The 16,742-nt window shown below is 36.3% G+C and overlaps 3 protein-coding genes across 4 annotated transcripts; 1 reads left to right on the top strand and 2 right to left on the bottom strand.

Moving 5' to 3' along the window:
• The first annotated feature begins 273 nt into the window (after positions 1-273).
• On the top strand, positions 274-2,750 carry LOC112505825 (tRNase Z TRZ2, chloroplastic). The gene is made up of 8 exons (XM_025109842.1): positions 274-733; positions 954-1,116; positions 1,207-1,277; positions 1,628-1,723; positions 1,862-1,975; positions 2,131-2,199; positions 2,288-2,362; positions 2,444-2,750. Exons 1-8 carry the CDS (start codon positions 335-337, stop codon positions 2,534-2,536), a joined length of 1,080 nt encoding a protein of 359 aa, XP_024965610.1. The 5' UTR covers positions 274-334; the 3' UTR covers positions 2,537-2,750.
• Positions 2,751-3,319: 569 nt separating this feature from the next.
• On the bottom strand, positions 3,320-9,465 carry LOC112507346 (3-oxoacyl-[acyl-carrier-protein] synthase, mitochondrial). Its single transcript, XM_025111898.1, has 14 exons — positions 9,308-9,465; positions 8,785-9,014; positions 8,277-8,384; positions 8,120-8,191; positions 7,616-7,702; positions 6,828-6,979; positions 6,031-6,111; positions 5,913-5,946; positions 5,306-5,372; positions 5,144-5,220; positions 4,929-4,989; positions 4,689-4,771; positions 3,747-3,818; positions 3,320-3,657 (listed from the first exon to the last, which is right to left on the bottom strand). Exons 1-14 carry the CDS (start codon positions 9,438-9,440, stop codon positions 3,493-3,495), a joined length of 1,422 nt encoding a protein of 473 aa, XP_024967666.1. The 5' UTR covers positions 9,441-9,465; the 3' UTR covers positions 3,320-3,492.
• An 821-nt stretch (positions 9,466-10,286) lies between these two features.
• On the bottom strand, positions 10,287-14,606 carry LOC112506599. Of its 2 annotated transcripts, XM_025110763.1 has the most exons (10): positions 14,512-14,606; positions 13,579-13,824; positions 13,259-13,468; positions 12,501-12,581; positions 12,311-12,397; positions 12,122-12,217; positions 11,932-11,985; positions 11,074-11,844; positions 10,929-10,968; positions 10,287-10,540 (listed from the first exon to the last, which is right to left on the bottom strand). In XM_025110763.1, the coding sequence occupies exons 2-10, from the start codon at positions 13,813-13,815 to the stop codon at positions 10,389-10,391; spliced, it is 1,728 nt and encodes a 575-aa protein (XP_024966531.1). In that variant the 5' UTR covers positions 13,816-13,824; positions 14,512-14,606; the 3' UTR covers positions 10,287-10,388. The 2 variants fall into 2 exon arrangements, with proteins under 2 accessions (XP_024966531.1, XP_024966530.1); XM_025110762.1 differs by having other exon boundaries at positions 13,579-14,598.
• Between the last annotated feature and the right edge of the window lie 2,136 nt (positions 14,607-16,742).

Raw genomic sequence — 16,742 nt, 5'->3', positions numbered from 1 at the left:
TTTCTTTCAGTAAGATGGATGTGACCCGTTTACAAGAATTACTCCAGTCGTAAGTCGAACACTAACGCCAATGCGTTAGAGCCGTACAAGATAGCCATCCGAGCATCTTCACCGTGTTAAACAAAAGGGGGTTTACGGTCGAAACCGAACATTTCAAAGGTCCAAACCTATTAACCTCACATCGTTTAGGGGGTAAAAGTTTACTGTTCAGTTCTTGACAGAGGAACACAAGATAACAGAGGCAGAAACCTCTAAACAGATTTCAATAAAAAGGCAACAAAACCTTTCTTAAACCCCCGTTTCTTTCAAGAATCGAAGATAACCCACAAACGATATGCGATTCTCCATGGCAGTCACAAGCTCTGGGTTCCCATCTCTTCCCCCATTTCACCAATCCACCTCCCACCCCCTTTCTTACAAACATCCACCTATAATTACACTTCAGAAACCAATAAAACCCCACGATTCTTGTATAAAATCGGTAAACAATTCTGGGTTTCTATCAGCAATCGGGAACGCAATTGAAGAACAGGAGTATAGGAAAGCTAGGGCCGAGGTTATCCGAAAAGGGACAGGGTTAGAAGGTTACACGATTGAGGGTATTTCAATTGGGGGTCATGAAACTTGTGTTATTGTTCCTGAATTCAAGTGTGCATTTGATATCGGAAGGTGCCCAGCAAGAGCCGTTGCCATGAATTTCTTGTTTATTACTCATGCTCACCTTGATCACATTGTAAGCTTTTGCTTCAAGTTCATGTTTCTGTGATTTTAGATGCAAGTATTATAGCCAATCCACTTAATTTGCTTTGAAGTTTAACCACTATTTTGCAGTTGTTGAAGTGGTTTCTTTAGTTTGATTGATTCATAAATGGGTCAATTTATATTTAGGATAACCTTATAAAGATTCAATTGAATAGGGTTTATAAAACTTGTTGAATGTTGTATGGTTTTAGGGTGGGCTACCGATGTATGTTGCAACTCGTGGTCTGTACAGCTTGAGCCCTCCAACTGTATTTGTGCCTCCTTCCATTAAAGAAGATGTTGAAAATTTGATGGAGCTTCACAGGAAGATGGGTCAGGTGGAGTTAAATCTTGATTTGGTTGCTTTGGATGTAGGTCTGGTTTCTTGAAATGCTTCTTGTGTATTATGTGATTTTAGCACTTGATGTTTTGCAGGTAATAACATGTATGCTTTGTTGTTCTCAGGAGAAACATACGAGCTACGAAACGACCTTGTTGTGCGCCCGTTTAAAACTCATCACGTAGTCCCCAGTCAGGTATACTCTTGTGATCTTACGTATGTTGTCGTTTTGGGCTTTTTTGGACCGTCACCAGCCGTTTTATGCATTTTTTGGAGTGAACAATTGATTGGGGTATTCACATAAACATATTTTATATGCATTTCTCTCTTTTGCGCGTTTTTCACAAGTCAAGTCAAGGGTGTTTATGGAAACAATCGCTTTACTTTTGAGGTAGAAGTCAGGTGTGCATACATCTAACCGTTCCCTGACTCCACACCCAAGTGGGATATAATGGGCTCGTTTGGTTTAGTTGGTTGAAAGTGGCCGCTTGTCCTCAAGATCAAGTATGAAAATGTTCAAGAATCGACTTTTATGATAATTTTCAGGGTTATGTCATTTACTCGGTTCGCAAGAAGCTAAAGAAGCAATACGCTCATTTGAAAGGAAGGGAGATCGAGAAAAAGAAGAAATCTGGTGTTGCGGTTTGTGGTTCTGATTCATCGTTACACTAAATAGGAACTAATACAAACTTCGTTACATTTTGATCAATTTTTTCCTTTTGGTTTCCACCAACACCTTCAACCATCTTCTCTTTTCAAGATTTCCTTTTGTACTTGTAGATCACCGATATCATATTGTCCCCCGAGGTGGCATTCACCGGAGATACAAATTCCGATTTTCTAGTTGATCCACGGAGTTCCGATGCCTTGAGGGCCAAAGTTCTCATAACTGAGGTACATGATTTTGTCGTTCTACTATTTAGGGTAGAGGTCAAGTCGGCATATATCTTGTCCTCCCAGACCCCACCTCTGGTTGAGATACTGGGTTTCTTTGGTTATGTTTATGCTAGGGTCGTCTATCTCTTAACGTGAAAAATAATCTTGGATAGGCGACCTTTTTGGACGAGAAATGCAATATCGAGCATGCACGAGAGCATGGTCACATGCATATTGATGAGGTACTCTTTCCATCTGATGTAACCGATACGAAATTGGGAAAACGTTGATCGTTTTTGTTTATGCATTAACGAATGAATCAAACTCCAGATTACCGAGCACGCTAAGTGGATTAGGAACAAAGCAATTCTTTTGACTCATTTCTCCTCTCGCTACCATATCGAGGTAATCAAATAAGCACCTAAACCAGAAAGTTCTTTGTCGATGTTTTGTTTGTTTTTATCGACTTCTCATTCGCGCCTACAGGATATACGTCAAGCTGCGGCAAAGTTGCAGTCGAAGATCCAAGGTAAAGTGGTTCCGCTTACGGAAGGTTTTAGATCAATGTATTCGGCATAGACTCGTAGTCGGGTTTCAAATCTTGTGAGCATTTTTCAGCTCTTGTGCATATGTAGAGTCCTGAAATTTTGAGCAATGAAGCCATTGAATCTTCTCAGAAACCATAAAAGAGAAGGGCAAAAAAATTATCGAAATGCAACAAAGTTTGATTTAGGTTCTGTTTGATGTAACGATTTTTTTCTTCTAGATGTATTAAAGTTTCAAACTTTTTATTTTGCACTTATTTTGGTCGGTAACATGTTGATCTTATAATACGTGTACCCGTGTAATGCAGTGGAAGTCGTGAATTTTAACGATTTTGAAGGTCTTTACATATTAATACAATTTGAATAAATAAGAGTTATGGTTCCAATTGTAGTTTATCGATGAAAGAAATTGTATGACAGCTTAAAATCTAATATATTTAAACGATTCCACAAATGTGTTCGATTTACACCAAGAGCAAAAATTAAGAGATCGAAAACAAGATCAAGAGTTCTAGAGCAATTGAATGGGAGATAAATGGGAGAATTTTTAATAACTTATGGTCAATATCAGTTTGAATCTCACCTTGGGGGATGGGGAGAAGACATAGAGGTATGAGATGATGAAGACATGAGTGAAAGATGTCAAAAGTATCGTAAGAACATAAAAAGGAAAGGAAATAATGTGCATTGGTAAATTGTACTATATGTTATTTTAATTGTAGATTAAGAGATTTTAAGACTGAATGCATAAAGTAGTAGTACTAAATGCATTATGAGTTGTTTTTAAGACTTTTAACTTTGTGCATAAATGTATAGTACTTTCGATAGTCAAATTTGACCACAACAAACTTTGACTTGCTTGCTAATTGAACAAGATTTTTACCGGAGTAAAACCAAATGAACCCAGTAAATTCCATAAAATACAGGGCCTAACTACGAGAAGGGTAAGTGGAGAGACTGTTTTCGTAAAGACCCTTTGCTCCTTTTTTGTTAGGACATGGTTGCAAACAGAAGTGCAGCATTTGTTCCTCCAAACCCAAAAGCATTTGATAATGCTGCTCTAATTTGCATCTCCTTTGAAGCAGTCAAGGGCATGAAATCTTCTTCGAAAATGGGATCTGGGTTACTCAGATTGAGCGATAAAGGAGCGATTCCCTGCATTGGAGAAGAACAACCCATTCATTATGAATACATGATAACCGCAGCAACTAAATGAGTACAATAAACCAAAATTATGTAGTTACATTATGTATGGCAAGAACCGTGAATATTGCCTCAACCGCTCCAGCAGCCCCAAGAAGATGCCCGATAGCGCCCTGATTTGTTTACGATAGTTCCAATAGAATGTTAAATACAAGATTTCGAAACTGGAGTTATGATGGAACAGTCCAACTTTTATTATTTTCTGGTCTTAGTTCTTACGTTCTCCCTCACACTTTTTCACAAGTTGGGGTTTTCAAGGAAACATCCGTTCTACCCTTTGATATAAGGTGCGTTTAATGCGCTGGACTGGACTGGACAGGACATGACAGAACAGAACAGAACATGGGTCATTATTCCACGTTTGGCAGGACTTTTTGTGGAATAGACAGGAAGAGAGTGGAACGGGCGTGTTCCACCCCCACCTCATGGAACAAAGTGGAACGTACTTATGTTTTACCAATATAACCTCAAAATAAAACTTAATTCTCTTCTAAAACATCAAATACGCCTTCCTCTTTACATTTTATTCCTTTTTTAAAATTTTATTTTATTGTATTTTATGTTCTTTAAACTCACTTCACTGTCCTCAATATATTATTTTTATACAGTTTATATATTTTGATTAATTTATGTAATTTATTAAATATTAATAACATAGAAAAGGTATAAAATAAAAACTGGAAACTACATAAACTTTTTTATTTTGGTGTCATTTTAATCGTCTTGATGAAAATTTCCTAATGATATATTTGTTATATAAAGTATTTTATTATAATTTAATAGATTGGTCATTTTATTTGTTTTGTTCAGTCTAGTTCTCGCTTACCAAGAGCTAACTAGCTGTTTTGTCCTGTTCTATCCTGTTTCGATACCAAACACACCCTAAAGGACAGGTCTGCATACATTTCACCCTCCCCAGACCCTACTTTTTAGGATACACCGAGTTCATTTGATTTGGTTTATGAAAGAGTTTTAAAAGTTACCTTTGTGGAAGAAAAAGCCAAGGCACCAGATGTTGCATGTCCAGAAAACAGAGATTTAATTGCATGGGCTTCCACCATGTCACCTGATGAGTAAGAGATTTAAAATTTTTGTAACTTTGATACTTATTGGTAAATGAATCCATTTCCAAAAAGTCACCATATGATTTGTAATTGCAAAAGACTAAACACAAGTAAAATACGCAGTCCGTAGAGAATTATAGATCAAAAAGATAGATATACCGAGGGGCGTAGACGTAGCATGGGCATTCACATAGTCTACTTGATCAGGGCAAAGACCAGACTGGAAGTCACAAGAAAGACAGAATTTAGCAAACAAAATAAAAGCACTCAAGCTGCAATAATATAACAATTCATCTAAATCTATTGAAACAGCTTAATGCATACAGGACTTGGCTTAATGAAAAAGGCACTCAAAAAAGACTTCAGCTTCATACCTGCTTTAAAGCGTGTGACATTGCCAAAATGGCGCCTCTTCCATCCGCGTGTGGTTGTGTGATGTGATGTGCATCACCTTTTAAAAGACGTGCATATGTTATGGTCTTATGGATAGAAACGTCAAAGTAAAAAACGACAATGAAAGAGCGACAAGGTCAAACCTGACATCCCATAACCACGGAGCTCCGCATATATGTTTGCTCCTCTCTTTTTTGCATGTTCGAGTTCCTATATAAACGCTATTAAGAACTAAGGGAAAATGTAGAAAAAGAAAGTCATTGGAGATGGCAGCTTTAAGCATTTCCGAAGACATGACCCTCTAACAGGAATTATTGGAGACGCAAGATTAGGGTAGCAGACTAGGGGCGGGAATCTGTAGCTAGCATAGACAAGAGCTCGTGAGTTTGGAGGTACAGGATAGGGTTAGTGAACCAGCAGTTAGGTTAGCAGTGTCCTATGTTAGACTAATGATGTGTAGTTTTTCTTGTACATATATTGTGGTTGACTTCTTACTTGTAAGTGTTTCTTATTTCAAGTTTATTTGGTAGCTCCGCCTTATGTTTTTCCATATAAGTTTTTTGGGAAACTTCCTTTTTATCCCGCACTTCTCACAAGCCGTGGATCTTCACGGAAACAGCCATTCTACTCTTTGAGAGTAGAAGTTGGCTATTTCCATGCAGACACCCGCCTTGTGAAAAAGTGTGAGCGTGAGCACATAAAGTACCATAAAAGAGAATGACACTATCTTATAAAAGCATGATTACTCACTTCCAAGACAAGAACGCCAGCACCTTCTCCTATGCTGCATTAAAAAACACGTTAAGGGAGTGATTCTGTTCAGTCATCACATAAAAATTAAATAAGCTACAATTATATATTAACATACACAAATCCATCTCGATCACAATCAAAGGGTCGTGAAGCTTCTTGAGGGCTAGAGTTGTTCTTTGTGGATAATGCTCTTGACCTGCATTTAGTACATTGTATCACATCAGTCCTCCTAAAACCAACTGTCTAGAATCCTTCCCTTCTTTATATCATTAAGAGCCAAGTTATTGGCAACCTATGCATAMAAGAACCTAAGAAAGAAAAAATTAAAAACCATCGAGTCAAGGAAATGCATACAATCTTGCTCTAGCACAAAAGGGAAATGATGAATCCATGCCACATCAACATGACAACTCCACAAATTTAAATTACAAATTAAAATCAGACCTTCTGTATACATGTCTGAAATCAATCTTTTAGATGGATAAATAAGCGTTTGGTACGTGGGACAGGACTATACAAAAACTTTTTGTCCATGTTTGGCAGGACATTAGACTGTGACAGAATGGGAATAGGTGGAATACAAATCAGGAGATGGGACAAGATTGATAAATTACTGAACTACCTATGTCAAATTAAAACCCTAAAACCTTCGGCAAGTTTTCACTTGCCTACCTCATTCTCGCCCGTCCAGTCCTATTTCCAGTCCCAACCGTACCAAACCTACCCTTATTGGACCATTTTCAGTCCCCACACTCATATGATCAAATTTCACTAAGATCTTACAAGGCCAAAATTCATTAAGATCTTAAAGACTTTCTTGCTCATAAAAACTTATTTGACTAGTAGGCATCAAGAAAAGCCAGATCTGGAAGTTTGTCAAAATAGTAGCTAAAATAAGGATTTGATTATTACCTGCAAAACCCTGCTATGGATAAAGCGTCAATGCTGGCCTCAGTTCCTCCGGCCACCATAACATCAGCATCTCCAAACTGAATCATCCTAGCTGCATCACCAATTGAGTTTGCCCCAGTGGCACAAGCTGTCACTGCAGCATGGTTGGGTCCCTAAATTCAAAATTATACTAGAATATGCATTTGATCAAATGAAAACAGAAAAGGGTCCACACTAGGAACCATATCTTACATTTTTACAACAGATGACGCATTTATGAATGATGGAAATCACCATATGTAACTGAGTGCATATATTGTGCAGGTAGTTGAGATCCTTTTACACAAAATAAGTTGCAGACGACACAGGCTCGTCAAAACATCGATCAATTAATTATTCCAACTCCCCATCTGTACACACTAGGGTGCGTTTGGTCCGCGCAACATGATAGGACCGAACAAAATCTTCTTGTCCCAAGTTTGGCACGACATTAGACTAGGACAGGTAGGACTGAGGGGGACAAAATGCACAACACAAGAGTGGTAAATTACTAAACTACCAATGCCAGATTAAAACCCTAGAACCTTCCACAATTCTTCCATCCGCCTACCTCACTCTCATCAGTCCAGTCTCAGTCCTATCTAGTTCCGTCCAATCATATTCGGTCCCATCTGCATACCAATCGCACCCAAGGTGGGGCGTTCCTACATCCTTAACCACCCTTTATTTGAAATATAATGATAAATTCTTTAATAACGCTACTGCATTCAATGGTAAGTACAAACAACAATGGTATCAAGCATACACACCTGGAAACCGTACTTCATGCTTACGTGACCAGCTGCCATGTTGATCAATATCCGAGGGACGAAAAAAGGACTAAGACGGCGAAGTCTCTGGGTTAGAAAGCAAATTACAGTCATTATCCATGCATAAATATCTAGAAGACTAGAACCCTAAGTTAGACTAGGCAGGTGTAGTTTCCGCACCTTGGTTATGTTTCTCCCGTTACTTGCTATTTATTATTTTGTTGTTGGTTGCTCATATCTAGTTTCTCAAAATTAAGCATATTTGTCATTCTCTCTTTCTTTTTTCCTTGTTATCATTCACTCATATCTAGCTTTCTCAAATGTTTAGCATATCTAGCTTCACGGAACCAACCGCTCTACTCTTTCGGGTAGATGTCAGGTCTGCGTACATCTTACCTCCCTCGTACCCCACCTCCGAGTGGAATATAGTGGGCTCGTTTGGTTTGGTAAGGAAGACAAAAATAAACCATCCTTTATCGGGCTGAAAACTGTACAAAAACAAACCTTTTCGCATATTAATTGTGACGCATCCAGTATATCACCAATGCTTCCAATTCCCCCACCTATAGAAACTCCCTGATTCCTTCAAGTTAGAAACAAAATGAAATAACAGAAAGAAGGCAAAACAGAACGATCATGAAAAACATATGTAGGTATATACAGTTTTCTCCTTCTCCTCCTGCTCAGAGGGTATCCAGTTTGCATCTCTAAGTGCTTCATCTGCAGCACATAGTGCATAGCTTATAAACCTTGCAATTGATTTACCATGCTGCAAAAAAAAATACCCAAACAGCAATTAAAATGGTTGGTTATAACTGGGAAATCATCAAAACAACAAATTTGTGCCAACACCAAAGCTATATTTGTCAAACTAGCAGGAAGGCTAGTTGTTGGTCGATAAGCTAGTCTTAAACCAGTCATGCTAGCTGATAAGCTAGATGACTATGTAAAATGACCTGTGCTACAAAATTAAATGGAAAAATATAAGGACCATAATTGGAAAAAACCCCTGAAGCTTATTGAAACGCTATTTGAAGTAGCGTATCGAAAAGCTAGCTGATATTTCTAACGGAACGGGGATTTCGTAATAAGCATAAAAAATAAAGTAGCTTATGGATGCCAAACATGGTCTAACTTCAGCTTCCAGCAAAATCACTATTACATGATACCTTAGAATCAAGCCACAATGCCTCATTGAACTCGCCAGGTTCAGCACCACAAGGTACAATAGCAGCCACTTTAGAAGTCAACTGATCAAAAGTATACAACTGAGTATCTTTGTCAAATCCACTCATCTTCAGGTCTTCAAGAGATAAAGCCCTGATACCACTTTCCCCTTTGATTAAGCGTTTCCACGAAGTTTCTACTCCACAACCCAATGGTGTAACCATTCCTAAACCTACAACAAGCCAAAAGTGAACTCAAGAATCCATTTACCCAATGGGTGACCAATCACCATTAGCGTTCCATGCGACCCCAACTTCAAGCGCCCTTAATCGAAATATTATCTTCTTAACCAAAAGGAGTAACTTATATTACATTCAGAAAATCAAAACCAAATAATAACTTTAGGAAATTTAGTGTAAAATGGCATACTTCCTCAATCCAACCACCATATATCATCATTATATTTGAAAATGTGCAAGGAATCTGAATAGTAGAGTAAATTCAACGACCGGGAGAAGAAATTACCAGTGACGACAACTCTTCTTTGAGGGAGAAAGAGAGGGGGCTTGAAGGGTTCATGAGAAACAGTAGAAGACGAGAAAGAACGATGAACACGATAACATAATTGTGCAGATTTACACCACCAACGCCTGTTCATAGCAGCAGAGTTTTGTTGTTTGGGGTTTTTCACAAGAAATGGCTAAAACCCCTGCGGATTATGTTTAATTATGTATTTTGTTAGCGGCCCCTGGTATATGAATAAGATGTCATCTTTGGTTCTTAAACTATCAATTTTGATATTTTTATCAGAAATCTTATGGTTCATGACACGAATGGCCTGTTTCTTAGCAGCTTAGTGAGCTTAATACAACTCACATCGTATTCAGTCAGCTATTATACATAATTGTTGGTAGTGGATAAATGATATAAAAAGTAGTTTATTCAATAAGCATTTAAGACAGATGTTTATACAGAAAGCCAAGATTTTTTTTTTCCAAAACTACTCTTAATTAAAAAAACACTCCTTTCATCTATAGAAAAACCCTCTTAGACACAAGCATTTCCAATTTATACAGACAATTTAATTCACAAAAACAGCTTTATCCTTACAGGACTTAAAGTTATTTCTCAAATTTTCCATTAAGTCTGCAAGGATAAATTTGTTTATCTAGTTAAATTGATGCTCTTGTTTACTTTTTCTTAATCAATAGTATGAATAACATAAATGACCGATTTACCCCTCAGGATCAATTATGTGTTTGATAACTTCTTGTTTATTTTTTAAATCAAATGATATTTCTAAAACATACAAATTATTTAAACAAAACACAAGAATCAACAAGCAAAATCGATGTACACAAACACATTAGAACCAGTAAATAATATTTTATTTAAAAACATAACTCAAAGATAAGACGTATACAAATTTGACCTTTTTGGAAGCGATTATAACATATTTCACAATGGCAATGACAACAATGTTGAAAGCGAAGATTTTTCAATCAGTATACAAGAAGCCTTTTATATGCGAAACATGTACAAATCCAAATACTCCAATCTCTCTCTATGTACATATGCAACTGAATCACTGTTCTTTAACAATGGTCTAGAAAGCAATGCATGTCTCCAAAGAGGATTTGGCCAGCCACAACAAGCCTGGATCATTCCTCTTCAATACCAAATAAGATTCTGCTCTACCAATCTCATCTTGAACCACATCTTCACAGAAACCAATCAAGAACAGTATCTCCATTGCACCTGCAACAACACAACTTTGGAATGAAATAAAGTCCTAAATGCTATGACGTCACACGAGAATCGGTGTGATACCATCAATATGTTTGAAAAACTAGCTGATGAACTAACTGTTGGCTGAAAACTAGTTAACTAATCAACTAACTGGTAAACCATTCACATTTGGTAAAAACTAAATGGTAAGCTGGATAATAATATAAAATGACATATGGAAAAAATAATTTGGAAAAGATAAGGGCATAATTGAAAAGAAAAAAAAAGTGGGATGAAGTAGCTTTTCAAAAAGTGAGCTTATTGCCAACCAAATGGGGTTTTTCCAATAAGCTCCAAAAATAAGCACACATGGCTTAAGTTCATGCAACTGAAATCAGAAATGAAGAAAGATGCTTACCATTGTAACTTGCTATGTTCTTCTGGATTACAGGGTTTGCCTGCAGATAAATTCACCAGATAATGATTAGTTTATTTAGTGATGCTAGTAAGGAATATGAATTTTTACAATCGAGGTTCTATATGACATTCTTATTATCACAAACCTTGCGCAATTTCCTGAACTTTGTTTCATCAGGGTGTTCAATAACGTTCCTGACTATCTTAACGAGAGTCTGAAAAACCATGGCAGCCTCAGAGGGACTAACTTCGGATTGCAGCGTCTCAATGGACTTCTTCAGACGATTACAAGCAACCATAACAGGATCTTGAATTCTCTGTAGTTCTTCATCATGTAACATACCATCTAAATCATCAGGGTCTGGCTCTGCCCCTGTCTTTCTGTCTGAATGAGTATCATCAGGATCAGGTTCGTTATTTTCCCTCTTAACTTCATTTTCAGACACACCAACCAGAATTTCTTCAGTTTCACTGTGATCGAGTTCAGAAGTAATAATGTTTTCTGTCGATTCTCTGCATGGTTCAGAGTCCATGGCTTCACCGTTTATGCTATCATCCGGGTCAGGCTCATGGTTGTTGGTCAACACCTCATAGTCATCAGGGTCAGGTTCATAAGTTCGTTTCTTCTGACCTTCGCTAATGTCCATAGAAGCATCAGGATCGGGTTCTGAAAGTGACTCGGGTGTTCTTGATGGATTGTTCGATGCAATCACAAGACGCTGGTAAGCAGCAGCAACTGAAGATGCTCGAGCATTAGCCAGTGAATCTAAAGATGAGTTCCCCCCAAGTTTATGAGACAAGCTACTACTACTATCAGAAACATGAAACTCCGGTTCATGTTGTTGATACTTCTGGGTCCCGCTTAAGGTGTGTCGCGTGGATCTTGTCCAGTCCAGAGCATCTGCCTCCAGGTTAAGCTGCTCATTACGAAATAGGATTACCAAAAAGGGCTATGATTAAGAGTTCCAGTATAGAAGAAGAACAATTAGGGATGCTTGTCTTACCTGTTTATCTAGAGCATAGAAGTTCGCATCATGTTCAGAGAAAACCATATGGGCCTGAAGAAAGAACCGATTGAGTGAAAAAAATCCCATTTATAAGTTCCTTAGAACAATATAATTTGTTCTGATGGCAATACAGCATGCGGTTGTGATTACAGGAAGAAAGGATGTTATGAATGGTATAGAAGCTTACAAGTTCATGCAAAAGAGTCTTCTTAATGCTCTGATATTTTCTGAAACCTTTAAGGTCATCAGTTCGAAGACGCAAAGATATCTCCTCACCTTTATTCTGTACCACCAGAACATAACCGAGGATGATCAGAAAAACAAAAACAAGGGAAACCAATTTTTGTTTTTTCCTAAGATCAGAAATGAACTTTACCTTGTTTAAACCAAGGATGCACACAGGACTTACGCCAACATACCCCTCCGGAGCCATCTCAGTCATGATTCCCACACGCCATTGATGCTTTGCATAGACAAAGGAGATCAGAATTAGAAACATAATATACAGCCTCCCAGTTTTTGTTAAATATTGATAAAATTGGAAGTATTTCTAACACCAGCAATACCTTATTCATGACAGCGACAATTCCTCGATCCGCAGCAAGAGTGTGCATTAGTCTCAGTGCCTCTGAAGCTGGAGGATTTAACTATAAGGCACATATAGTCAAGTCATTTTTTTCTGAAAACTTTGTCCTATCACTGTTTACCATAAGAAAATTTTAACATAAAATCGCACCCATGACAATTTGGAAGGCTCACAATGTGTTGTCTTATCTATATATCAAGCTTAGTGCTAAACGAAACAAGTAGATGAAGGAATCTAAGTTTCGGCCTTCTGTGATCTTTTATGCTTCATTTTCCAGAAGAAAACTCTTACTGTTCTACTTCTATACATGCGATAACTTCTAAAAAGAACATTAGAAAGAAAACTTAACTTTTTAGTGTTTTGCCACAAGGTTTTCATACATAAGGTCACAGAAACCAGAACCAAGAACCAGGAAATGATATCCTAGGTCCCAATAACCACAAAAGATTAATAATATGAAGGCATTAAAATATTCAAACTTCCTCTTCTAGTGAAGTACAATCTAATCTAAAAGATAATGATCGTGTACATCCTGATTACTAATGAATGTCTAAGGAAAATATCTACTCATGTATCTGTAACAATTTCAGCTAAAGGCCCAACCAGAATCATAAAGGTAGAAGCATACCTAGTCATATGATCCTGGCACCTAAGCACATGTGACTCTTAATTATATCTACTTTATTGAGTGATGAATACATAAATCAACAAGTTCCCAAGACAAGAATCATTAAGTACCTCGATTCCTGGAAGATCAAGTGTTTTAAAATCACCAAATATATATTTTCCTTGAGGAAGTTTCTGTGGGGTATGAAACCCGTTTGACATTCTTTGCCTCGTTCGCTTTTCTTCTTCATCAAATCCAGCTATCCTCATGTCCGTCCTTGCATCTTTTAGAACTTGATCGATCTCTTCTTTCCGTGATCCCATCATCCGTATAGGTTTCCCCTAAAAAGAAAGTAAGCAACCAACAATTCAAGATCCAAGATATTATAGAAAATCTGGACTCTACATTTTATTTTACTATACGCAAAGCATTTAAAAGAAAATATTGGCACCTCAGTAATGGATGTTTCCCGCAAAGTGAGACGAGATTGCTCATCAGAGAAAGGGGATAACAATATTGACATTTTATGGGATTGAACAATGAGCTTCAAAGTGTCTTCTTTCACTGCAGTCAGTTTCTGTAATTCATGCCCTAATTCTTCGAGAGTGGCACCTAAATCCATATTCACAACATACTTCTTCCCCCTCCATGTAACCGATATTTCATGGAAATTACTCTCGTGCTCCATTTTTACCTCCTGCAAGAAGTAGGCGGCTATCATTAACCAGAAAAATTAGATTGGAAGCCTGGATTTCATCAAACTTTTTGCATTATCAGGTTACTAAGAGATCAAAGTTCATAGAATCCAAAACAACAACCATGTGGTAGACGTTTGGAAATAAAATTGCGATATCCCAAAATTCGAACTTAATTTGCTGGTTACTGCAGGGGAGAGAATTAAACTACACTGGCCATAACTATCTAAAGTACTACTACTAAGTAGCATCTTCATTGGCGGCATCATCTTATCCATATCAAAGTTATCCTAGGTTTCCAAATTGAATGGAAAGAAGCCTACAATACATCCGATCTCAAACTTCATATATTGATCAACCATAGAGTTAACGTTTCGATCATCATAAGAGCATCAAACACAATTTCTAGAGCAATAAGCAACAGAATTCTTTATTTATGTCGCAATTCAAAGGGTTAACAAGAAAAAAGAACGAATTCAACAATATTCAAGAACATAAGCCGCAAAAACACAAGGAAAACAAAAGATCATCGCTAAAATTACTTGTAAAAAATATCCAGGCATCTTTATTCATCAAATTCGGAAAGGGAGGTATAGCTATGGAAGGCGTGAATATCATCATGTTTATCTAAGACAGAGAAAACGAGAGTGAAAGAATCGATCACAGATTGAAAAATCGAGAGAAATTACCTCAGTTGGTGTTACAATCACGATGAAAACTGCGAATTACAGGGAAAATCGTAGGTAGCTAAATTCACGAGATATTTGTTTATTTATGTGTGGAATTCGGGGGAGAAGGTATGTGGCTTGAGGAAGGGGGCAATTCCGGGTACGTAGACGCTGACGCAAGAAGCCGGAGATGGTTCCAGATGAGTTGACTTTGACTCGTCACACGTGAGCGCGTGCGACTCCGACTCCAAACACGTGTGGTTTTATTTGTGCGACTCCGACTCCAAACACGTGTGGTTTTATTTGTGCGACTCCGACTCCAAACACGTGTGGTTTTATTTGGGAGGAGATGATTGTTTAGTACAGAATAATTAAGTGGCTTTTATAATATTAGAAGTGTATTTATATAATGTAATAAAATATATCTTGATTTTAATGTTTCGTTTTATATTTTGGTTTTATCGATGTTATAATGCGATTTTATGTGGTTTTGAAAAAACGAAAATGTTTTTGTTTTTGAATGAAATATAGATTTGAAGATATTATAAAATTTTGAAAAAATAAACGATATTAGTATCAAATTGACTATTTAAAAGTTCGCATTTTTATGTAATTTCTTTAATTCAATTTCTTATTATAATTTAATTGAACTTTAAAAACGAATTAACTTATCTTTGGTTTAATAAAATAACTTTTTAAGATAATGATTAAGTAATTTGTTAGAACTTGCTGATTATCTTAATTATATTTTAGATTTTTTATATTTAAAATGATGTTTATCATGTATTTGATTATGTTTAAATAGCAGTTAGTTACACGAATTCAAACATAAAGCTTTAATAAGATGTACTCATGCACATCCTACTTGTAATCTTGAATTTTAAGTAATATGCATCAATAAACAGTATTTTATGTATGAAAAATTGTTTTTAAAAGCTTTAACCAAATGTTTTATAACGTAGTATAGATGGTACAAAATAAAATATAGTTGTTTGGTAATCATTCAAAATGAAATTAGGGTGCTGAATGGTTAAGGAAGACCCAAGATACAAAATTATTCCGATGATTTTAGAACCATTAAGAGACAGACTTTTATTTACCAAACAATATTCACTTCTTCGCGATTCAAAGGCTACCTCTTAATTGAACTATTAAGAGGTAAACAAACAACTTCTTATTGAGACGTTAGTTGAAGCAGCTTATCAAAAGTTTTTCATTAGGGGTCGTTTACCTAACCACTTACCTGATAAGCGTTTACCGGTAACATTCAACATTATCATTTACTTACTGGGTAAGATTTGAGCCACCAAAACGACATTGTATGTAATAATTTACTTGGTAAGCGCTAACCGTGGTAAGAGTCATCGCCATCACTTACCGGGTGAGACTCTCGGTCCTTGTTTTCACTCTTACCGAGTAAGATTTTTGGTTCTTATCATATTCATCTGTTAAGGTAATGTGACTTGGTAAACGCTTACCCAGGTAAACATTTGGTAAGCGTCCCCTTACTTCTTCTACTTATAACGTTTATTAATATTAAATTGTTTTTTATACTACTAATTATAATAAATATTAATAAACATTAATTATTAAAAAATAAAAATTAATCTATACTATATTATAAAGCATTTGACAAAAACTCTTAAAAATCACTTTTTATGCGTAAAGTACTGTTTATTAATGCATGTTACTTAAAACTCAAGATTGCAAGTAGTTTGTGCGTATGTACAACTTATTAAAATTCCATATCTGAATTCGTATAACTAACTGCAGGTAAACATAATCAAATACAGGATAAACATCTCATTTTAAATATAAAAAATCTAAAATATAATTAGGATGATCATTGAATTCTAACAGAATACTTATGAATACGTTATGGTTATGAACACATTCTTATGAACACCTATGAACATCATTAAATACTATAAAAGTAACTTACACATAAAAAATTGTAATATCTTATTAAATACCATAAAAGTAACTTACACATAAAAATTACTTATTTGTCTTTCATCATTAAATCAAACATTTGAAGTAACTTCTACTAAAGGATGAATCTTAATGATCCAATAAGTTTACAAAATTAACACCATATGTTTTGTTGACAAAATATATTACCCCTCTCTATATATCTATACTATCTTGTAAAGCATTTGGCTAAAACTCTTAAAAACTCTTAAAACTCTTAAACCCTTCCCATATCTGAATTCGTGTAACTAACTGCAGATAAACACAATCAAATACAGGAT

Source organism: Cynara cardunculus, assembly GCF_001531365.2.
Source record: "Cynara cardunculus var. scolymus isolate 2C chromosome LG 2, CcrdV1, whole genome shotgun sequence".
Classification (NCBI taxonomy): Eukaryota; Viridiplantae; Streptophyta; class Magnoliopsida; order Asterales; family Asteraceae; genus Cynara; species Cynara cardunculus.
The sequence above is the reverse complement of the archived record's forward strand: the minus strand, read 5'-3'. Positions and strand labels throughout refer to the sequence as shown.